We start from the raw sequence: 25,190 nt of genomic DNA on the forward strand, positions 1-25,190 counted from the left end.
AAAGTCGCTCAAAACAGACATCTGGTGCGAGTTCCTGATATACCAAGAGTGACTGGCGGGTGTACCGGGTGTTTGCAGTACAGGTGGTGCACAAAAGGAAAAAAAAAAAGAAGAAAAGAAGGAGGAAAGAGCACTGAAATGGAGAGCCGTAAGCCGCTGCGTCCGTGCGCGCCATCTTGGAAAAAAAAAAAGATGGTGTTACTGCAGAAACACTAAAACAGGGTAGTGAACCTATCGTCAAAACGTTTACAGCGCTTATTAACAAGTGCCTCTCTTGTGAGGAAGTCCCAGATGTATGGACAAATGCATCAGTCCTACTCAACCACAAGAAGGGAGACACTGCAGACCTCTAAAAGAAAAAACATATAGACCAGTTTTGTACTTGTTACATATAAAATATTCTCACAAGTTTTATTAAGACGGATGCTTAGAGCCCTAGAAAGTCACCAACCAAGAGAACAAGCTGGATTCAAGGTGGCCTTTTCTACTTATTGACCACATTCAGACTGAAAGCTAGTGAATATAACATCCCACTTTGCTTTGAATTTTTTTCTACTATGAAAAGGCATTACACTCAATCAACTTTTACCGACTTTTTACTGAACTCAAAAAATAAGGATTTAACACAGCATACGTCTCGGTCCAACATTGACATTGCACTGAGATAGCAATAAGATCAACCTTGAGCCAGACAACGCGACAATGTCTCGCCAAAACTTCACAGCCTGTATCCAAGATGCTATTATCAACAGTATCAATTTGGAAGGAAAGGGAGTCAATATGAATGCCTAATACCAAACTCATCAGATTTTTGCTGATGATATAATATCAAGAACTGAATGATATGCTGAATTAAATCCACCTCAAAAGCAAACCAGTGGGCCTAAACATGCACCTTCGAAAGACCAAAGTAATGTTGAGTAAGTACTCTACCAGGGCACCAATCGCTGTAGATGGAAACATTATCAAAGAAGTTGACAGCTATATCTATCTTGGTAAGATGGAAACAAACAATGGAGACCTGCTGCCAGAGATAAAACAAAAGAATAGGACTCCGATGGGCTTCTTTTGGGGGAAAAAGATCATGAATAACCCACAAATAAGTATGACAACTAAAAGAAAAGTATTTACTGTAATACGTACATACACCCTGTGATAATATAAGGCAGCAAGACATAGGCCTTCATGTCAAGCCAAACTGTACTCATGGCAGTGGCACAGAGAAAGATGAAGAGAATCATGTTTGGCATCACTCTAAATGACAGAAGAACTAACATCTGTACCCAACATAAAACAGGAGTCACTGATATATATCTTGCCATTAAGACATCATAACACAAATGGGCAGGACATGTGGCCAGAAAACGAGATAATCGGTGGACCATTAGAACGACCGAATGGACTCCTCGTGAACATAGAAGACCAAAAGGACGATCAAAAACAAAATGGATTTGACTTTACACAACACTTGGCAGAGACTTGTTTAAGATAGACGTCAATGGTTGGAGTCCAGAGAGGGGTTCCTCAAGGAACAAAATTAACCCGTATGAGGATAATGACTGTTATAAACTTAAATTAGTGGAATATCTAATATTGTTCATTATTGCCTGAAGTGCAGCATTCATAGTTCCAGCTTGTAAGTATTGAGCCAAATCCTCTAAGTGGACTATTCGGGGTACTCCCGCTGTCACCTTCTCTTTGCAAATCCCAAAAGATTCTAGTGGCATTTACTACTTTGTTAGCGAGAACACTTATTGTGCTTAAATCATCAGCGGTCACTCGAAGCGAGTATGACGATCCTCCTGGTAGGGATGTATCCCTTTATGGACGATGCCTGTGCGTGACTTTGTTTAAAGGGGAACATTATCACCAGACCTATGTAAGCGTCAATATATACCTTGATGTTGCAGAAAAAAATCCACGTTTTTTTAACCGATTTCCTAACTCTAAAAGGGTGAATTTGGCAATTGAAACGCCTTTCAATTGTTCGCTGTCAGAGCAAAGACCTATCACTCGTGACGTTACAACGGGAAGCAATCCGCCATTTTCTCAAACACATTACACACACCAAGTCAAATCAGCTCTGTTATTTTCCGTTTTTTCGACTGTTTTGCGTACCTTGGAGATATCATACCTCGTCGGTGTGTTGTCGGAGGGTGTAACAACATGAACAGGGACGGATTCAAGTTGACTTACATGGAGTGTGCTAATCAGACATATTAATGGTCACGGCATGCTAATCAATGCTAACATGCTATTTAGGCTAGCTGTATGTACATATTGCATAATTATGCCTCATTTGTAGCTATATTTGCATCCAGCCTTTCCCTCCACCCACATTTAATGCCAAGCAAACACATACCAATCGACGGATTCAAATACACCAGTGGTCAAAAGATGCGAATGTCCCTCATTTGTTCTGCACATTTTACCGACGATAGCGATGCTACAACAGAGATGTGTGGATATCCTGCGACACTCAAAGCAGATGCATTTCTAACGATAAAGTCAACAAAATCACAAAGGTGAGTTTTGTTGATGTAATTGACTTGTATGCTAATCACACATATTTGGTCACGGCATGACTGCCAGCTAATCGATGCTAACATGCTATTTAGGCTAGCTGTCATTATGCCTCATTTGTAGCTATATTTGCATTCAGCCTTTCCCCCCACCCACATTTAATGCCAAACAAACACTTACCAATTGACGGATTTAATTTGCTCCAGTGGTCAAAAGATGCAATCGTTGGTTAGAAGGCGATCACCGAATTCGTTGTCTGTCGTGATATGGCTAAATAGCTTCAGTTTCTTCTTCAATTTTGTTTTCGCTATCTGCCTCCACACTCCAACCATCCGTTTCAATACATGCGTAATCGGTTGAATCGCTTAAGCCGCTGAAATCCGAGTCTGAATCCGAGCTAATGTCGCTATATCTTTCCGTTCTATCTGCCATGTCTGTTTGTATTGGCGTCACACAGTGACGTCACAGGAAAATGGACGGGTGGATTTACAGATAGCGAAAATCAGGCACTTTAAAGCCTTTTTTCGGGATATTCCATGATGGGTAAAATTTTGAAAAAAACTTCAAAAAATAAAATAAGCCACTGGGAACTGATTTTTATTTGTTTTAACCCTTCTGAAATTTTGATAATGTTTCCCTTTAATATGGGGAGACTGGTGCAAAGATAGTCACCACACGATCCTCGACAGATCCGGGGCAGGGTCCAGTGGCATGGAGTCCAAGACGACTGGGTACCCTTTTCTGCTGCAGCCTTCATTCACCATCCCAGCCGTTGTGATGCTCCATATGTTTAGCAATTATCCTCCGCCTGTTCCATCGTTGAAGTCTTGGGTTGTTATTTCCCCATAACTGGGCCCACATGGATGTTGGGGTGCCTTCTTCCGCCATCGCAGTCATTGTGGTGGTTCTTAAATCTACCGTCTTCCGCCTGCTCTGCTGTTGAGGTCTTTACCGTATCCCTGGTTAGGGGGCAGTCAGGTACTAGGCCTTTGCCAAGGGCCACCTGGGGTAACAGTACTAAAGGGGTTAACCTCCTAGTGCCCCAAGACCCCATGGAGGAGCCTCCACTGCTGATGCACTTTAACATCATGCCCAGGACAGGGGGTGATCAAGGGTGATGGGTCAAATGCAGAGAATATTTTCGCCACACCTAGTGTGTGTGTGACAATTATTGGTACTTTAAATGGAAGGCTGCAGCACCTCCGTACCACACCTGCTGGATCAGAGATAGTCTTTATTTCCTTAAATTGTAGAAAATTTGGCTGACATTGAATGGTTGTTCTGTAAAATTTCAAGAAGTATGGGCTGCTTTCTTAAAATATGTAAAGGAGACTGATCTCCAGTTTGGCCCCAATTTAGACAAGTTGAATTGTTGATGATTAATGAGCCTTTTGTTTGCTTTTGTGTATTGCTGCACCTTGTTGGGACCATTCGAAAGTAAAGTTGTCTGTGGCTTTAAATCAATATTTGCCTGTACCTATTTGGCTGCTTGTGTATTCTTTTTTTGAGTGGGGGAAAAAATATATATTTGATTTGTATTGTATTGTATTTCTGTTAACTCTGTGTCCAAAAAAGTCGATGAAAAAATGTTTTAAAAATATATACATTTCCAGCTTGTAGCCTTAGCCCCGATCTTTACTTGACCCGACACTGCTTTTGTTTTATAAGCTCGAAAAAGTGTTTGTCTGTTTGCACAGTCCATTTGAGAGCAGGTTGTTTTGTTCTTGCAGAATGTGTACTACACCAGTACTCAGCAGCTCCTGGTGGGCCTTCTCAGTCCCACCATCGATGACGACGACAACAAGTGCCTGGTGGACGTGAACAGCAGACCACGCCTCATCGAGTGTGGCTACGCCACAGCAAAACGCATGAAACTAAATTGGCTCTTCACTCAGGTGACCACAAATGTTTAGCATTAACTTTAAGTTGACCATTCAATTAAAAATTGGTTATAAATACACAATAAATCTGGTCCCTAGACCTGTATCAGAATCTGTACAAAGCAGCAGGCGGCGCAATACACTCACACACCGGTCGAGCAGCTAAGAAATATGATATTATTTTTATTGTAATCTACAAATTGCGATTTTACTAATATTGTAAACATTAGTACGTAAAATATTGTCTTTGTTGAAATGTTGTCTTATATTCAGGTAACTGCAATCCATTTTAATCCCTAACACTTCCCTTTATTTGGATTCTTCAAAACACAGTTTGGAGCTATCAGGGGCTGACCTCAAAACACTCTAGTAAACATAATAAATGACTGATGTGATAAGCTAGTGTTTGTTTGCTTTGTGAAGAGAGTTCAATCTGCTTGTCAATAAACCAAATTTTGGAGGAATTTTTGGTGCGTTCACGGACCCTTGCTCAAAGTTCGAAACAAAGGTATCACTGGGTTTTAAAGACAGGGGAACCCTTAACTCCAAGGTGATGTACTACTTATTTAATAATATTAATGATGTGTTATTATGGCCCTGGGTGAATGGGTGGTTGCATACAATCTGGTGTTGCAAAAAAGCTAAGTACTATATTACTATCTGTGTTATACAGCATATTTAGTAGCCTTATAAAAACGTACAAAGCACCCACTCTCTCAGCTGGATAGCGACTTAGCTAATAAAGCTAAACTAGTCTCAATCGAAAACAACTATGCTCCAAAAGTGTCTGCTCCCTCGCCTATAGCTTCGAAGACAGCAAGAACTCGACTAAGTGAAAGAACCAACGTGAGTATGGCTCCCTGCTCTTCTTGCTCTTCCCTTCTTACCATGAATTGATTTGCGTGAACCCCGACTTAAACAAGTTGAAAAACGTATTCGGGTGTTACCATTTAGTGGTCAATTGTAAGGAATCTGTACTGTACTGTGCAATCTACTAATAAACGTTTCAATCAATCAATCAACCAATTGCACCATTCTCATGGATAGATTGGCCCTACTAGAGGACCGCATCCACCAATTAGAGCAGAGTAATTTCTTAACTTTAGATGCTAGGGACATGTTTGCTAGCGTTAGCTGTAGCGAGCTGACTAGCACAGCTTGTAGCAGCCCTATAAAGCCTACAAGCCACAGTGAACCGGTTGAGACCCATAATAGATGTAGCCGTTTAACTGATCCTACACCCCAGTCTACAGGACACCCCACCTCAGTCATAGGGGACTCCATCATCCAGAACATAAAGCTTTGTAAACCAGCCATAAATAAGTGTATTCCCGGGGCCAGAGCACCTGACATTGAAGCTAGTCAACATGTACGACAGGCTAATCTCAACCCTAGCTACGCGAACATAGTTGTACACGTTGGCTCCAATGACACTAGGTTAGACAGTCAGAGAATAAAAAGGGGAACATAGCTAGGACTTGTAATCTCGCTAGAAAGATGTCTCGGAATTGAGTACTTCTCTGCCCCCCTGCCTGCAGGATGCAATGATGAGAAGGATAGCATATTAGTCTCCCTTAACAAGTTGCTCTGTAGTTTTTGTAGAGAACAGGCAGTAAAGTTTATTGATAATTTGCCCTCTTTCTGGGGCAAACTGGGCTTTCACCTTCTTTCTTTTTAAACAAACTGTCTGCACTCTCGGATTTTCACAACTTTGTGCAGATACAGTTGTACTGTAGAGGTTTTTATCGGTTTGCTCAATTCTGACAGCCACAAAAACACTGCAAAAGTTAAACATTTAGCTTTAGCAGAGATGCTAACTGCCCCTACAAAGAATATATTGTTGTGCTTTCCTCTACCATTGCTGACATTCTGGATGTTGCTGTTGTTAGGTGAAAACATTTGATATGAAGCACACTGCACCTCTGGCAAGAAAACACTTCAATGGAAAATGTGGGGAAAAAATGCTGTTATATTTGCTAATATTTTTTACAATTATTTTACAATAGATAGGCTTCTGGTGTATTTAGTTAGTTCAACCATGTTCTTTTCCAATGTGAAAAGCAGTCAATTAATTCATATACTTAAAATTAATTCTGGCCCTCTGATTTTCCTTTATGTCTTTGTGTGTTTTTTTTCAGTATGGATGTGAAATGGTTTTAAATTATATTCACTATTGTCTTAATATATATATATATATATATATATATATATATATACTGTACATATATATATATACATATTTTTATACATATTTATATATATATACATAGATACATATTTACATATATATATATATATATATATATGTATGTATATATATGTATATATTTCTATATATATAGCGCAATGATGTCACCTTATCGATGGTAAAATGCATTTTTAGACAATATGATTTGCCCGAGCGACTAGAAGACACCGGGAGTAACAAACGGTAGAAAAGGGATTAGATAGGGCAGACTTAAAAAAAAATTTAAAAAATAAAAAGTATATATATATATATATATATATATATATATATATATATATATATATATATATATATATATATATATATATATATATATATATATATATATATATACGTGCGTGAATGTAGGTCAGTGAAGTTAGGTTTGGTCGGGTCTGGGCCCTCCAGGACCCTATAACAATAATAAATAAGTAATATTCAAGACTTAAATTGGGCCTCAAACTAAATCTTTGTTAAGAGCCACAAAATTCTTGCCCTTAGACAAATGGAAATTACAATTATTTTTTTTAAATGTCCCCACTTCGGCAAATAGCTCAGGGCCTTGCAAAGAGAGCCTCAACAAAGACGCTGGGAGTCCTATGTTTTCTTGATGAATGTACACAAATTCTTTTGAATACACTCTGACAACTTCTTGTAAAAAATACATAACAGTATTCACAGAAGAGCATAAGCTGTAGTGTTTTGTCACTATTATGTAAGTTAAGTATGCATAATTTAGTGAGGGAGACTGAGATTCAGCAGAAAGGTTCGAACACATCTTGTCAAAAATCATCCATCAATAATTCAGACGGTTTTGACAACTAGTTAGGAAAACGAACTGGTATGGATACTTCCTCTATAAATATAAATATATATTTAATGTTTGTTTATCTAGGGTAAGACAATTGGGAAACATATTCCCTTTTGCAGTGCTGACTTAGCAGAGAAGCAGCATTTACATGTTGGAGATGTTGAAGTGTGATGGTAATCTCTCATCGTCGCTCATTTACCAACTAAGATTTGCGGTATAAATCGCGCTCAACAGTTTACAATTGCTCTTAATGTGTTAGCGCATGGGTGTCAAACTCTGGCCCGCGGGTCAAATTTGGCCCGTCGTGTATTTTCATTTGGCCCTTGAGGCAATATCAAATTAACATTAGAGCTGGCCCGCCGGTATTATACAGCGGCGGTGTCGCTGTAACACCGCATTCACCACTAATACTCATACTTGCTAACCCCCCCCAGATTTTCCAAGGAGACTCCCACATTTCAGTGCGCCTCACGAAAATCACAGGGGGCAACCATTCTCCCAAATTTCTCCCGATTCCCACCTGGACAACAATATTGGGGGCGTGCCTTAAAGGCACTGCCTCAAGCGTCCTCTAAAACCTTTCGTCACGTCTGCTTTTCCGACGTAGAAACAGCGTCCCGGCCTAGTTACATGATATATGTGGCTTTTACAAACACACACGCTAATGCAATGCAAGCTTGGTCAACAGGCATAGAGGTCACACTGAGGGTGGCTGTATGAACAACTTTAAGCCTGTTACAAATATGCGCCACACTGTGAACCAACACTAAACGAGAATGACAAGCAAATTTCAGGAGAACATCTGCACTGTAACACAACATAAACACAACAGAACCAATACACAGAACCCCTTGCAGCACTACCTCTTCCTGGACGCTACAATATAAAAATTTATTATTAGCCTGTGGGAAAAGTTTATTTTGATATTTACCTGAGACGGCTGCAAATAGAAAAGAGGCATTCAATTTCTATCTAAATTTGATTTGATATGCCATTGCTATTTTTAAATTATTAGTATTATTTGAAACTACGTTTTGCATGTCACTATAAAGTTATATAAGTCTCGCTTGTTCAATATTCAATGCAAAACTTGTTTGGGTCCCTATTAAAAGGTTAATTTGTTCAACCTTGGCCCGCGGCTTTGTTCAGTTTAAAATTTTGGCCCATTCTGTATTTGAGTTTGACACCCCTTTGTTAGAGCATAAATGAATGGTGAAGATGGACAAACACTTTTCAAGCGTAAAATGTAACTGGTACGCAATATATGGAAGAAAGACAGCAGAAAATACGGAGGACTTTGGTGGTGTTTATATCTATAACAAAAATGGATTATTAATTTTATTTGCAATATTTAATTAAAACAGAACAGTAATTTAACAATGAGTTCTTAGTGTGTGCTTCCACTGCCATGTTGTGTCTACTTTTAAATCTATGTGGTATAAAACAAGGACAACTTTTTGTTGAAATTGTTTTTTTTTAAGATTAAAGTTACAAGGAACACTTAAAACATTGATACAAATTGTTTGCAACTTGTGGACGACAGAGCCGACAGCAATCAAAAAGGAAGCTTTTGGTGTCGTTAAATAATTGTTATTATTGTTAGTTCCAATTAATTAAAACTGTACAGCAATTTGACAAAGAACTCTGAGTATGTGCTCTTACTGCCACCTAGTGTCTTCCTGTAAGTCTGTAATATAAAAACATCAATATTGCATAAAATCACAAACTGATGTAATGTTGGGGGGAAAAAAAGACCTCAAAACCTTGCAACTTGTGCGGCATCTTTCTGAAAACCTTTTGCAAAATCCTAGAAGGACTGAATGAATTGATTAACGTGGACCCCGATTTAAACAAGTTGAAAAACTTATTCGGGTGTTACCATTTAGTGGTCAATTGTACGGAATATGTACTGAACTGTGCAATCTACTAATAAAAGTATCAATCAATCAATCAAAACTGTTTTTTTGCAGCTGTAGCAGTTTTGAAACGCCCATTATTCAGGAGTTGTAGTGTACCATTACAACTCTAACATGGCATCATATGTCAGATGGAGAGAACGTCTTGTCCCTTTTAATCCTTGTTAATACACAAAATTGAATGTAATAATAAATAGGTCATTTTCAAATGAACAAAATGTGCTTATATGACATGTTTTGTTATGTTTAAATATGTGGTAGTCCGAGTAAGGGTGGCGTTGGGAATGAGACAGCAGATCTGTTTTGCAAAGAGATGCACGATTCTAACCAGCATGCTTTCATCTTTTTAGGGAGGATCCATCCAGAACAAGAAATCAAAGAGGTGCCTGGAGCTGGTAGCGAACACTGACAATGAGTTTGGCTACAAACTGGTTTTGCAGAAGTGCACTGAACAGAAATGGTTCATCACAAACGTGTTGTACAGCAGTTCACTATGAACACACAGGACTTACGTTGTGTGAATGTGTGAGTGTCTGCAAGTGTAATGCTGCATTCCAGACAGCTTGGAAGTTGGAAATAACCTTCTTAGAAACCTTCCAGTCAATAAACAAAAACAAAGAACCTGTCTGATGAAGGTACATCTTCCAATGTTTACATTTTCCTGAAGGAAATAGAATCACTCTTTCAATCAACATCAAACAAACATTTTAAAATTTTACATTATTTGAAGGGTTTTAGGTCACTAACAGTGTTTGCAAAAGTCCATTATTTACCTCGCTGGTTTCTTAGCAAAACAAAACAACAACCGTAGCAGCTTTTTGTTATCATTTCTTTCTCAAAGATTCCTTTTGTGCATGTACATGCACAACGGTATGTTCATACCGTATGTATGCCTCAACGCCAGTCATCTTATTTGGTCCCAACTACAATTTTTGAAAGTTCAACTACTAATTGTGACAAATGTCCACATGTATTTGTTAAATGCGTTCTTTTGCAGACCTACTGAAACCCACTACTACCGACCACGCAGTCTGATAGTTTATATATCAATGATGAAATCTTAACATTGCAACACATGCCAATACGGCCTTTTTAGTTTACTAAATCCATCCATCCATTTTCTACCGCTTATTCCCTTTCGGGGTCGCGGGGGGCGCCGGCGCCTATCTCAGCTACAATCGGGCGGAAGGCGGGGTACACCCTGGACAAGTCGCCACCTTATCGCAGGGCCAACACAGATAGACAGACAACATTCACACTCACATTCACACACTAGGGCCAATTCAGTGTTGCCAATCAACCTATCCCCAGGTGCATAATTACAATTTTAAATTTCCCGCAGAGTTTCTTGTTGAAAACGTCAAGGAATGATGATGCGTGCGCGTGACGTCACGGACTGTAGAGGACATATTAGCGCAGCACCATTTGCGGCTAAAAGTCGTCTCTTTTCATCGCGCAATTAAACAGTATTCTGGACATCTGTGTCGCTGAATCTTTTGAAATTTGTTCAATTAATAATGGAGATGTCAAAGTAGAAAGATGGAGGTGGGAAGCTTTAGCCTTCAGCCACACAAACACACGGTATTTCCTTGTTTAAGATTCCCGGAGGTGAAACTTTACTATGGATCAGAGCGGTCAAGCGAACATGGATCCCGACCACTTGTCAACCGGCAGGTTTCGATGAGACAATTGTGGTAAAAAGTCGCCTCTTACCGGAGATCAGCTGAGCTTGCGCCGTCCATGCAGCTGCCGTCGACTTCCCTCAGAGACTGGTGTCAAGACACCCGTGGCCACACCCTTCCGACTATCAGGTACTATTTAATCTCACTAAAACACTAGCAACACAATAGAAAGATAAGGGATTTCCCAGAATTATCCTAGTAAATGTGTTTAAAAACATCTGAATCCGTCCCAATGCAACCGCCTTTTATTTTTTTTAACTTTATTTAAAAAAATTAAAAATTCTAGTCCTTCGCTATCAATATCATCATCCACAAATCTTTCATCCTCGCTCAAATTAATGGAGAAATTGTTGTTTTCTCGGTCCGAATATCACTTTTTGTTGGAGGCTCCCATTATAAACAATGTGAGGATGTGAGGAGCCATCACACATGTGACGTCATAGTCTGCGACTTCCGGTAAAGGCAAGGCTTTTTTATTAGCGACCAAAAGTTTCGAATTTTATCGTGGATGTCCTCCACTAAATCCTTTCAGCAAAAATATGGCAATATCGCGAAATGATCAAGTATGACACATAGAATGGACCTGCTATACCTGTTTAAATAAGAAAATCTCACTTCAGTAGGCCTTTAAAGGAGAACTAAACTTTTTTGGGGCATTTTGCTTATCGTTCACAATCATGAAAGACATTTTTTTAATGCTATTTACATATTAAATAAATGTGTTTCAAAAGTCTGCTTACAATGAAGCCTATGGGAGTTGCTCTATTTTGCCTATAAAACACCTCCATTAAGGTTTTATATACATGAGGTATATATGTAAACGGCCACATTTATAATAACATTTAATATTTACGTATTGTGATCATTTTAACCATACGCGGCGCATTAAATTCTAAAATGCATCATAACGTTTGCTTTTTTTTTTTCATCACTGAATATTACTCACTGCAGACTTCATGAGAACCAACAAACAAAATAATACATCACTTACTGTAAAATGTCTGCTTTCATTAGGATGCCGACTGCTAGGATGGTCTTATTTTCCCATTCAGGTGAAGAATGACTCCTAATCCTCGCAAAGAAGAGGGTGATGGAACCAAGCGTCTTTTTGAGCCGTTCTCGTCATTTCCGGGTCTAAATTGGCTGTCAAAGTGTACCAACTTGTGGGAATATGTCCTTCTTCTTCTACTATGCAAGTGAGAGGCATGATTTATGACCTACAATAAACTCCCACGAGCAAGAAAACGCGGAAGAAGTTTTATCAGTCGATCATATCAAATTTAGCACTCAAGCTTGAGATCACGTTGCCGCTATAAATAGTTTGTCTGCGTTAGTGCTTATAATAACAAAATCAGTCATACTTTGTTAATATTCAAGTCACAAAATATAAATGGATGATTGTTGGCAGGTTTTATAAATGTTTTTTTTGTTGGGTTTTATGGGCAGAGTAGAGGACCTCACAATGGCTCTGCTGGACTTTTATATATGAATTGAAATGCATTAAAAAAAATCTCTTGTCTTTCACAGTGATTGTGAACGATTGGCAAAATTCTAAATAAAGTGCAGTTCCTCTTTAAACTATTATTGGCAACATATGCTAGCTGTTGGTGAAGTTCTTCTATTTATATATATATATATATATATATATATATATATATATTTTTTTTTTTTAGTCTTATTTTTAGCCGGTGATATACAGCAACTTTAGCTACTGTCGTGAAAGTAAAACTAAAATAAAGTAAAACTACTTACCTATTAAGGATTACTTGAAGCAGGGAAGTATTTTTGTACTGTCTCTTATGTCTTATGTTCTCGTCATAAGTACATGTATTTTGTATACTGTTGAAGTCATTGCGTACTTAAAAAAAAAAGTTGCTCTCCTCATTTTCGCACCAGTTATAACAAACTTTAGGGATGGACGATATAGCCTACAAACTATTTTGAAAAATAAAGCATGATGCCGCCTCCTGTGATAGTGATATATTATTATTATGTATATATTATTATATATCCATCCATCCATCCATCCATTTACTATATATATTATATTATATTATTATATTTGGTATGTAGATGATAATAGAAGTATTTCAAAATTGGTTATAAAGGCTCATAATTTGGCTGCTGAGGTGTATGTTAACATATTGCATCATTACAGTTTTCATTATTTTCTCAAAACAAATAATAATCTACTTGTTAATTAACTGTTATTATCTGGTTACATGGTTCTATCTTCACTTCTGTAATAACCACTTATTCTTATGCTATTTGGATACTTCTCATTAGTTTTGGGTGATACCACAGATTTTTTTTTTTATTTGGGGATCGGTCCAGTGCCAAGTAGTTTATCAATGCTGATATTTAAAATGATCAAGATTTTTGAAGATTTAAATTTTGAATGCTATTATAATCAGACAAAAACACAATATGTCAATCTAACAATAGCAAATACTGTAAATATTTAAATTATATCCTACTGTTGGCTCTGTTTTTAATTTATTGGAGTTTGCCCCTTAAAGCCCTCATGTTTCCAGTGACTTGTTCCCGAGTTTGTACACAATAATAAATACGACAAAATATATATATTTTTGATAGTAAAAAATATCAATCTAATCACTGTAGTATCGACCACATACTCATACTACCCTTAGCATCATTAATGTCATTATGAATCCACCTACCTCTGTGTCCATTCAAAAGCTCTAGCTTGCGGTTAGCGGTTAACATATCCTCCTATAGTGAATAGTGTAGCATGTTTGGCTTTTTGTCGTACTTGTAGGAGACGTGGTTTATTTGCCGCTATGGCGGTGAGGACTGCCGACATACAAGTGGTTTTGCACTGTGTAGGGACATTAGCCGCATGCTACATCGCTTTGAGGACGTGTTTGCTCGCTTGTCGCTGTCACATTTGCAGGACCTGGTGAGAATGTGTCATCAGCATGCATTATCACGATATAACGATGGTATTACCAGCTCTATCGTCGGCCAGATTTATACCATCTATACTGCAAATATCGTGCAACCCTAAAGTATATGACATCCTACATCCTAATAAGTATGTGTTCTGGTTCTATGGTTACCGTTACACGCTTTGTCTTCGTTTTAACTGATACTTTTTTATGATGGCCACAAAAAAGCCAAAGAAGAAGCAAAACACAGTGTTGGAGTCGATGCTTTTTGTTTGACCTTTGATCCATATTTGTTAAGAAAACGTGGGTCAGCTCTCAAAAGTAAGGGATTATGCTTAAACCTACTCGATATTGACATTGTTTCCTCCGTATGCTCATTTTGATTCTACAAACCGCGTTTCCATATGAGTTGGGAAATTGTGTTAGATGTAAATATGAACGGAATACATCCATCCATCCATTTTCTACCGCTTATTCCCTTTTGGGGTCGCGGGGGGCGCTGGCGCCTATCTCAGCTACAATCGGGCGGAAGGCGGGGTACACCCTGGACAAGTCGCCACCTCATCGCAGGGCCAACACAGATAGACAGACAACATTCACACTCACATTCACACACTAGGGCCAATTTAGTGTTGCCAATCAACCTATCCCCAGGTGCATGTCTTTGGAAGTGGGAGGAAGCCGGAGTACCCGGAGGGAACCCACGCATTCACGGGGAGAACATGCAAACTCCACACAGAAAGATCCCGAGCCTGGATTTGAACCCAGGACTGCAGGAACTTCGTATTGTGAGGCAGACGCACTAACCTCTCTGCCACCGTGAAGCAAATACAATGATTTGCAAATCCTTTTCATCCATCAATCCATTTTCTACCGCTTATTCCCTTTGGGGTCGCGGGGGGCGCTGGTGCTTATCTCAGCTACAATCGGGCGGAAGGCGGTATACACCTTGGACAAGTCGCAACCTCATCACAGGGCAACCCATATTCAATTGAATGCACTACATAGACAAGATAGTTGATGTTCAAACTCATAAACTTTATTTTTTTTTTGCAAATAATAATTAACTTAACATTTCATGGCTGCAACACGGGCCAAAGTTGTTGGGAAAGGGCATGTTCACCACTGTGTTACATCACATTTTCTTATAACAACACTCAATTTGAGAACAGAGGAAACTAATTATTGAAGCTTTGAAAGTGGAATTATTTCCCATTCTTGTTTTATGTAGAGCTTCAGTCGTTCAACAGTCCGGGGTCTCCGATGTCGTTTTTTACACTTCATAATGTGCCACACATTTTCGATGGGAGACAGGTCTGAACTGCAGGCGGGCCAGGAAAGTACCCACACTCTTTTTTTTACAAAGCCACGCTGTTGTAACACGTGCTGAAGGTGTCTTGACATTGTCTTGCTGAAATAAGCAGGGGCGTCTATGAAAAAGACGGCACTTAGATGGCAGCATATGTTGTTCCAAAACCTGTATGTACCTTTCAGCATTAATGGTGCCTTTCCAGATGTGTAAGTTACCCATGCCTTGGCCACTAATGCACCCCCATATCATCACAGATGCTGGCTTTTGAACTTTGCGTCGATAACAGTCTGGATGGTTCGCTTCCCCTTTGGTCCGGATGACACGATGTGGAATATTTCCAAAAATAATTTTAAATGTGGACTGGTCAGACCACAGAACACTTTTCTACTTTGCATCAGTCCCTCTTAGATGATCTCAGGCCCAGAAAAGCCGGTGGCGTTTCTGGATATTGTTGATAAATGGCTTTCGCTTTGCATAGCAGAGCTTTAACTTGCACTTACAGATGTAGCGACCAATTGTATTTAGTGACAGTGGTTTTCTGAAGTGTTCCTGAGCCCATGTGGTTATATCCTTTAGAGGTTGATGTCGGTTTTTTATACAGTGCCGTCTGAGGGATCGAAGGTCACGGTCATTCAATGTTGGTTTCCGGCCATGCCGCTTACGTGGAGTGGTTTCTCCAGATTCTCTGAACCTTTTGATGATATTATGGACCGTAGATGTTGAAATCCCAAAATTTCTTGCAATTGCACTTTGAGAACCGTTGTTCTTAAACTGTTTGACTATTTGCTCACACAGTTGTGGACAAAGGGGTGTACCTCGCCCCATCCTTTCTTGTGAAAGACTGAGCATTTTTTGGGAAGCTGTTTTTATACCCAATCATGGCACCCACCTGTTCCCAATTAGCCTGCACACCTGTGGGATGTTCCAAATAAGTGTTTGATGAGCATTCCTCAACTTTATCAGTATTTATTGCCACCTTTCCAAACGTCTTTGTCACGTATTGCTGGCATTAAATTCGAAAGTTAATGATTGTTTGCAAAGAAAAAAATGTTTATCAATTTGAACATCAAATATTCAACTGAATATGGGTTGAAAATGATTTGCAAATCATTGTATTCCATTTATGTTTACATCTAACACAATTTCCCAACTCATATAGAAACAGGGTTTGTATTTGAGCAAAGCACACAATGTAGTGGGTAGGGGTGTGGGGAAAAAATCGATTCTTTTTTTTTTTTTAAATCGATTTTTATTTTATTTTTATTTTTTACCAATCCAACAAACCAGTACACATCAATACCATAACAATGCAATCCAATTCCAAAACCAAACCTGAGCCAGCAACACTCATAACTGCAATAAACAGAGCAATTGAGAGGAGACAGAAACACGACACAGAACAAACCAAAAGTAGTGAAACAAAAATGAATATTATCAACAACAGTATCAATATTAGTTATAATTTCAGTTTAGCAGTGATTAAAAATCCCTCATTGACATTATCATTAGACGTTTATAAAAAAAATTAAAAAAGAACAATAGTGTCACCGTGGCTTACACTTGCATCGCATCTCATAAGCTTGACAACACCCTGTGTCCAATGTTTTCACAAAGATAAAATAAGTCATATTTTTGGTTCATTTAATAATTAAAACAAATTTACATTATTGCAATCAGTTGATATAACGTTTTCCTTTATAATTATAAAAGCTTTTTTTTTTTTAAATCTACTACTCTGCTTGCATGTCAGCAGACTGGTGTAGATCCTGCTGAAATCCTATGTATTGAATGTATACAGAATCCTTTTGAATCGGAAAAATATTGTTTTTGAATCAATAATCGCGTTGAATTGAAAAAGTTGATATATTATTGAATCGCGACCCCAAGAATCGATACTGAGTCGAATCGTGGGACACCCAAAGATTCGCAGCCCTAGTAGTGTGGATGTACAGTAGTGTCATATTTTCACACATGTAAAACAACTTATAAAAACACTGATATCTGTTCTCTGCATTTATTTATTTTCCACCAAATATCTTCATTTATTTATTTTCCACCAATGACTTAGTGGGAGTCTAGTCCTGATGACTTTGGGCCAAAAGCAGACTACACCTTTTACTTGTTGAATACAAATACATCATCTTACAATTGACATTTAAAATTTACAATAATCGACATCTAATCTTCTCATTTCATTGAAGTCAAAGGGTGCCCTCCTCTTCGTACTCTGCACCTTTTTTTTCGACCAATTTAAAAAATGTCTGTCTTCCCTTATGTCTGGAACGCAGCATAAAAACACCAAACAGAAGTGGATGAATTTTTAAATGTGCATTTTGAGCACATGATGATAAACTCATATCATATTGGGAATGATAAAACTTGTAATGAATCATCCACCGTATTTGATGACAAACTGGTACACGGGGTTTATTTTTTAGTAAAAACATTACAGTCTGTGCAATGACATCAAAGTTGTACGAGGTTAAAGATGTTTTGCTCATAACTGCTACTGTGTAGCAAATCTGTTTATGTTGTAATGGTTTTATTTTACCGTCTCAGGTTTATTACGTGATTTAGCTGTACAGTCGGGGTAGAAATGTGAGACAACTGTTTAGATATTTTCTGATTCTGAATAACCTGAACATTTGTAATAATATACAACAGTCAAGTAAAGGCTTTAAACCATCAAGTACATGTGCCTCTTTTCTGTAATTCAGAACAAGAACCAAGTTGCCTGCCTTTCAACCAATAAAACATTGAAATGCTAAAAAATGCTAAAATGCAAAAAAGAAACAAATATATGAAACATAGCAAACACAAACAACTTCATGCAGTGCATAAAGACCGAAAAAACAGGAAGCAGTTTACTTACAGGAGACCACAGCATTGTGGGTAGAAAGGAGTACTGAGAAATGATATGTGTCACTTTGAACATTGTCAGGGACATTTCAGATAACAAGGTGCATCCAAAGAGAAGAGATAAATGTCCCTGCCCACACACACAAACGCACAAACAGCAGTTGAAAAGTACACAAAGTGGCAAGTATCAGTGTGTCATGAGAAAATGCACAGGATGAAAAATAGGTCTGCTCTCTGCTCTCTTTTGTGCACCTGAGGAGGCGACTGGTGGCGCAGCCTGTTTTCCAAATGTCAGGCCTCATTAGAAACTGCATCCAAGCAGAGCTCAGCAGACCGCTGCATCAAATATACATGAAACCCACTTTCATCAAAACGGCCTGCCTCACTTGCACTTCTTAATATGTGCAACATGGCCTCTCAAAGCTCCAACAGACAACACAGACCAACACAAAAGACATTTGACACTTTTATTTTCAGAATCAGAAACGTTTTTATTGCCATTGTTTGAGAACGGGTTCACAAACTAGGAATTTTTCTTGGTGCAATCGTGCAACATAAAAGACATACAAGACAGAATAGGTAATAAGATGAGCTGTAACTGAGCTATCAGATCTTGTTATTGTTAACGTGTCTGATGGCCGAGGGGGAAAAAATGTTTAGATGGCGGGAGGTGTGGGTCTGGATGGACCGTAGTCTCCTGCCTGAGGGAAGAGGGGAGAATATTTTGTGTCCAGGGTGAGAAGAGTCAGCTGTGATCCGACCCACACGTCTCCTGGTCCTGGAGGAGAACAGGTCCTGGAGGGATGGGAGCCTGCAGCCAAAAACCTTCTCAGCAGCACATACGATGCGCTGCAATCGATGCTTGTCCCGGACTGTGGCGCCGGGGAACCACACGGTGATGGAGGAGGTGAGGATGGACTCGATGATGGCTGAGTAGAACTGCACCAGCATCTCAGTCGGTACTTTCAGTTTTTTGAGTTGCCGCAGGAAGTACATCCTCTGCTGGGCCTTCTTGATGAGGGAGCTGATGGTCGGCTTCCACTTGAGGTCCTGGGTGATGGTGGTGACCAAGAAACGGATAGAGTCCACAATGGAGACGGGGGTGGGAGAGTCAATCAAGGTGAGGGTAGATGGTGGGGGTGTGACTGTCCTGAAGTCCATGATCATCTCCACTGTTTTCTGGGCTTTCAGGTTGTTGAGGCTGCACCAGGACGCCAGCCGGTCCACTTCTCTCCTGTAGGCAGACTCATTGCGATCCGAGATGAGAACGATGAGGGTAGTGTTGTCCGCAAACATGAGCAGCTTCACCGACTGGTGACTGGAGGTGCAGCAGTTTGTGTACAGGGAGAAGACCTAGGGGGAAAGTACACAGCCCAGAGGAGTACCAGTGTTCGTGGTTCGACTGTCGCGAGACAATATTCCCCAGCCGCACGTGCTGTCTTCGGTCTGTCAGGAAGTCATTGATCCACCTGCAGAGGGAGTCGGGCACGCTGAGCTGGTAGAGCTTGTCTCGTAGCAGTCCAGGGAGGATGGTGTTGAAGGCAGAGCTGAAGTCCACAAACAGGATCCTCACGTAGGTTCCTGGGGAGTCCAGATGCTCCAGGATGAAGTGGAGGGCCAGGTTCACTGCATCATCCACACACCTGTTGGCTCTGTAGGCGAACTGCAGTGAGTCCAGGAGGAGGGCGGTGATGTCCTTGAGGTGGGGTGTATACTTATACTCACACATTTCTGGGCGCATTTTAAAAACATAACTATGTAAAAGCACTCAGAGAGCGCAGACCTCCCCCAGGCCTTATGTCCCAAAAATAAAGTTTAAAAAAATCATCCAGACAGTGGTACAGATAACCACCAAAATCTAGTCACTTTCTGAGGTTTTCTGAAGGTTTGACCAAAATCCATCCATAACTGTTTGAGCTATGTTGCCAACTAACAGACAAACCAGTGAAAGCAGACTGGTTTGTCTGTTTATTTGTTTCTGCTTTGGAATTTTGTAAGATTTATTTTGACATCGTTGTTTGTTAGGTGTTAGGATAGGCTCCAGTAAAATGGATGGGTGGATGTTTGTTAAGGTAGCGTTATGTGTGTGTGTGTGTGTGTGTGTGTGTGTGTGTGTGTGTGTGTGTGTGTGTGTGTGTGTGTGTGTGTGTGTGTGTGTGTGTGTGTGTGTGTGTGTGTGTGCGTAAGTGTGTGCGTCTACTTAAGTATAAAATACTCCACGGTCTAGCTCCATCCTCTCTTGCCGATTGTATTGTACCATATGTCCCGGCAAGAAATCTGCGTTCAAAGAACTCCGGCTTATTAGTGATTCTCAGAGCCCCAAAAAAGTCTGCGGACTATAGAGTGTTTCCTATTCGGATTCCAGTAATCTGTAATGCCCTCCCGGTAACAGTTAGAGATGCTACCTCATTAGAAGCATTTAAGTCACATCTTAAAACTAATTTGTATACTCTAGCCTTTAAATAGATCCTTTTAGACCAGTTAATCTGCCGTTTCTTTTCTTTTCTCCTCTGCCCCCCTCTCCCTTGTAGGGTGGCGTGGGGGCAGGTCCAGTGGTGGCCATGGATGAAGTGCTGGCTGTCCAGAGTCGGGACCCGGGGTGGACCGCTCGCCTGTGCATCGGTTGGGGACATCTCTGCGCTGCTGACCCGTCTCCGCTCGGGATTGTCTCCTCCTGGCCACAACTTGGACTGGACTCTCACGATTATGTTACATCTACTAAAGACTGGACTTTCACAATATTATGTTATTGTATATGTGCATTGCATCCAGTCTCCCCTAGGGGGGCGGGGGAGCCCACCCACATCAGCGGTCCTCTCCAAGGTTTCTCATAGTCATTCACGTGGTACTTCTGTTTTTTTCATGATACTATTTCCATGAGCACTTGTGGTAACGGTGTGCATATGTATGTATATATTTATCATTTATGTATCTACAAGTTCACTAAGTTTGTACATAGAGTGAACAAGGAAGTTCGAGCTCAGAGTTATTTATGATTTAAAGAAAAGGTGTGGGATTAAATAAGTGTATACTTCTTCTCACTCCTTTTCAAATATGTAAAAAAAAAAAAAAAGTCGAATGCTCATTTGTTTTTTTTATTCTCCATTGTTTTCATTTTGTTATAATAGCTGTTAAGGCTATAGCACTGCATTGGATCATGCTTGCTCTTGTTTTTTTTGCTTATTTGAAACAAAAAATTATCAATCAATCAATCATCCCAATGGGTTGTGAGTTTTTCCGTGCCCTTATGTGGGCTCTGAACCGAGGATGTCGTTGTGGCTTGTGCAGCCCTTTAGGGCTATATTAATAAACATTGATTGATTGATTGATTGATTGATTGATATGCTAGCGGCCTTGCCTCCACCCACAAAAACCAATCAGAGTTGATGACTAACAAGAGGTTTCACTCTGTTCATCTTATTTTTCTAAAGAACAAAATCTGTTGACACTGATGCAAAGAGTGAACCCTCTTGTATTGAGGTTAATATTTGCCTTTTTTTTTTTTTTCATACTTTTTTTGACACTGAATTTATGTAACTAAATTTTGGCATTGGAATTTTGTATACTGCATCCTTTGACATAAAATTATGCTGACAATTTCAATTAATATAAATTTCTGAGCAAAATACATGTGTTTGAAAATGTTTGTTAAAATAATGTGTTTTGAAATTCAAGTTTATGAAAATTTATAGTTTAAAAATTCAGTGCAAAAAAAATTTTGTGCAGAACTCTTTGTTGCTTCAAAAGTCTAGACCTATTTCTGTTAAATTAAGACTGGAACAATTCATAGTGTCTCAGAACCAGCCAATAAGGAGTCAAGTTTGTGTTTACGTGACACAGGTGTTGCAAAGAGGCAGGTTATGCAACCACACACGTTGGGTCTTGAGCATTGCAGCAACACATTTTTCTGCACTGAATTTTTCTGCACTTATTATTTTTGTACTGATTTTTTATCATTTAAATGTTATGATACTGTATTTTGACTAACTTAATTTTTCAACACACACATCACACACTATACACATTTTGCTCACACATTTTTATTCAATGAAATTGTCAGCATGATTTGATGTAAGAAAAAAGAAAATCTAATGCAAAAAATGCAGGAACATAAATTCAGTGTCAAAATAAGATTTGGTATTAAAGACACAAATCAACCTCCATACTCTTGCAGCCTGTTTGGAAGCAGCAGGTAAACAAAACAAACACATGAACATGGAAACTTGTATTTATCATGTGATTAATTACCTTTGCCAGGAGGTTATGTATTCACTGAGCTTTGTCCGTCTGTTAATTAACATTCAAACTCAAAAAGTTTTTGTATCTGAAGCAGCAATAGCTATCCTCGAAAAAACGTACTATGAATGATCACATTCATTTTGTCTTAAAGTCCTGTTAGGAGAAGTATTTCATCTTGGATACAGTAGATTATCCTCCATGTTGGCAGACATGTTCATTTAACTAAATTTCATTCCAAGCAAAAAAGCAATATTTTTGCATCTGACGAAAAACACCCACAAATGCTGGCTTATTTTAATAAAAATGCCATGTTTGTTATAAATACATCCATCCATCCGTCCATCCATCCATATTCTACTGCTTGTCCCTTTTGGGGTCGCGGGGGGTGCTGGAACCTATCTCAGCTGCATTTGGGCAGAAGGCGGCGTACACCCTGGACAAGTCGCTATCTCATGACAAGGCTAACACAAATAGACAACATTTACACTCACATTCACACACTAGGGCCAATTTAGTGTTACCAATCAACCTATCCCCAGGTGCATGTCTTTTTTCTGCCTTGTTTTTAATGACTATTTAGGCCTACTACGCTAATGTAGTTTAATGTTGGTCATTATGGTAGTACTTGGAGAGCAAAGTGTTTTCTGAGGTTGTACTTGGTTAAAAAAAGTTTGAATACCACTGATATAAGGACCAATGTAAACACATTGACGGATCTTTGCAGTGACATTTTAACCTTGCAAACATAAAACACTGGGGTCCAAACTTGTGATTTAATTAATCAAGGCATTCTTCAAAGCTTTTACAATATTTTTTGTAATGTATTTAATGTAGCTAAGGTGTTGCTGTAGCTTGTTTACTTCAGATGCAGTCATGTGTTCAATCATTCGGTTATTCAACTGGTGGCCTGTAAGTTCTGTTCAAAAAACTTGCGAGAGACTCATACTATTGCAGCAGATTCTTAAAAACATTAGAGTGCTGTTATTGACATGATCTAGCTTTTTGCAGAAGCTCCTTAAAAACAGCAGAGTGTTCCTGTAACTCTGACAAAAATACATTTACAAAAATCAAATGTCTACAGTAAAGGACGCTGGTTATCCGGCATTTACGAAATAAGACTAATAGTGAAGGGAAAAGTCGACCAACAGTGTCTTTAGCTTTCTTAAAAGGTGGCCCCCAAAAATGTTGTTGAATATCCCTGGCCTAACGAATAAATAAAGTACTAGAAATTATTTTCAGGGGCTAGGAATACATTTCATATTTATATTCTGTCTTTTCGTTATTTTTCTGTCTGCCGTTAAGCAATTTTTAATTTTATTTTGCATTACATTTCATTTGTACAATGTGCCAGGTAAGATGTCCTCCAGCCCTTATTTTGAAAATCCCTGCAGTAAATAATAAACAATTGATATAAGTAATCAAATGTGATGTTTTGTACATTATACAGAGTTTCTGCAGTGAATCTAATTTAATCCTTTCTATTGCCTTTTTAATGTAACTTAAAACTGATTTAATACCCACTATGTCCTACTTACATATAGTCAAACACAGACAACTGTCTGTATCAACAAAATTACTAACATTTGACAATGATAATGTTGCACTAATGTAAATATGATGTATAATAACAGAATGCAAGTAACCCTTTCAAGCGCGATATACATAGTTTTTATTACTGTAGTATTTTAACCATTGTGATTAGGTCAATAATTAAAATGGGGACGAGGGAGCCTACAAAGAAGAGGTCCAGAAGTTGGCAGACTGGTGCTCAGAGAAAAACCTTGGAAAGAAAACCAATGAGATCGTCGTCGACTTCAGGAAACACAGGACTGACCTAGCTCCCCTCTATAAACCCCGTTTCCATATGAGTTGGGAAATTGCGTTAGATGTAAATACAAACGGAATACAATGATTTGCAAATCCTTTTCAACCCATGTTCAGTTGAATGCACTACAAAGACAAGATATTTGATGGTCAAACTCATAAACTTTATTTTTTTTTGCAAATAATAATTAACTTAGAATTTCATGGCTGCAACACGTGCCAAAGTAGTTTGGAAAGGACATGTTCACCACTGTGTTACATCACCTTTTCTTTTAACAACACTCAATAAACATTTGGGAACTGAGGAAACTAATTGTTGAAGCTTATAAAGGGATTTTTTTTTCATTCTTGTTTTATGTAGCGCTTCAGTCGTTCAACAGTCCGGGGTCTCCGCTGTTGTATTTTACGCTTCATAATGCGCCACACATTTTCGATGGGAGACAGGTCTGGACTGCAGGCGGGCCAGGAAAGTACCCGCACTCTTTTACTACGAAACCACGCTGTTGTAACACGTGGCTTGGCATTGTCTTGCTGAAATAAACAGGGGAGTCTATGATAACGTTGCTTGGATGACAACATATGTTACCATGAATTGATTAACGTGGACCTCGACTTAAACAAGTTGAAAAACTTATTTGGGTGTTACCATTTAGTGGTCAATTGTACGGAATATGTACTGTACTGTGCAATCTACTAATAAAAGTATCAATCAATCAATCAATCAATCCAAAACCTGTATGGACTATACAGCATTAATGGTGCCTTCACAGATGTGTAAGTTACCCATGCCTTGTACACTAATGCACCCCCATACCATCACAGACGTTGGCTTTTGAACTTTGCGCCTATAACAATCCGGATGGTTATTTTCCTCTTTGTTCTGGAGGACACCACGTCCACAGTTTCCAAATATAATTTGAAATGTGGACTCGTCAGACCACAGAACAACTTTCCACTTTGCATCAGTCCATCTTAGATGAGCTCGGGCCCAGCGAAGCCAGCGGCGTT

General features: G+C 39.0%; 1 protein-coding gene across 2 annotated transcripts in view; it reads left to right on the forward strand.

The window, feature by feature from the left end:
• The window catches only part of galnt18b (UDP-N-acetyl-alpha-D-galactosamine:polypeptide N-acetylgalactosaminyltransferase 18b), a 294,528-nt gene extending 284,550 nt beyond the window's left edge, over window positions 1-9,978 (forward strand). For both annotated transcript variants that reach the window (XM_061882872.1, XM_061882878.1), the window contains exons 10-11: window positions 4,254-4,418; window positions 9,708-9,978. In XM_061882872.1, the coding sequence (XP_061738856.1) occupies window positions 4,254-4,418; window positions 9,708-9,854 (312 nt within the window). In that variant the 3' untranslated portion in view covers window positions 9,855-9,978. The remainder of the gene's footprint in view (window positions 1-4,253; window positions 4,419-9,707) is intronic.
• The last annotated feature ends 15,212 nt before the right edge of the window (window positions 9,979-25,190 follow it).

This window comes from Nerophis ophidion, linkage group LG02, assembly GCF_033978795.1.
Source record: "Nerophis ophidion isolate RoL-2023_Sa linkage group LG02, RoL_Noph_v1.0, whole genome shotgun sequence".
NCBI lineage: Eukaryota > Metazoa > Chordata > Actinopteri > Syngnathiformes > Syngnathidae > Nerophis > Nerophis ophidion.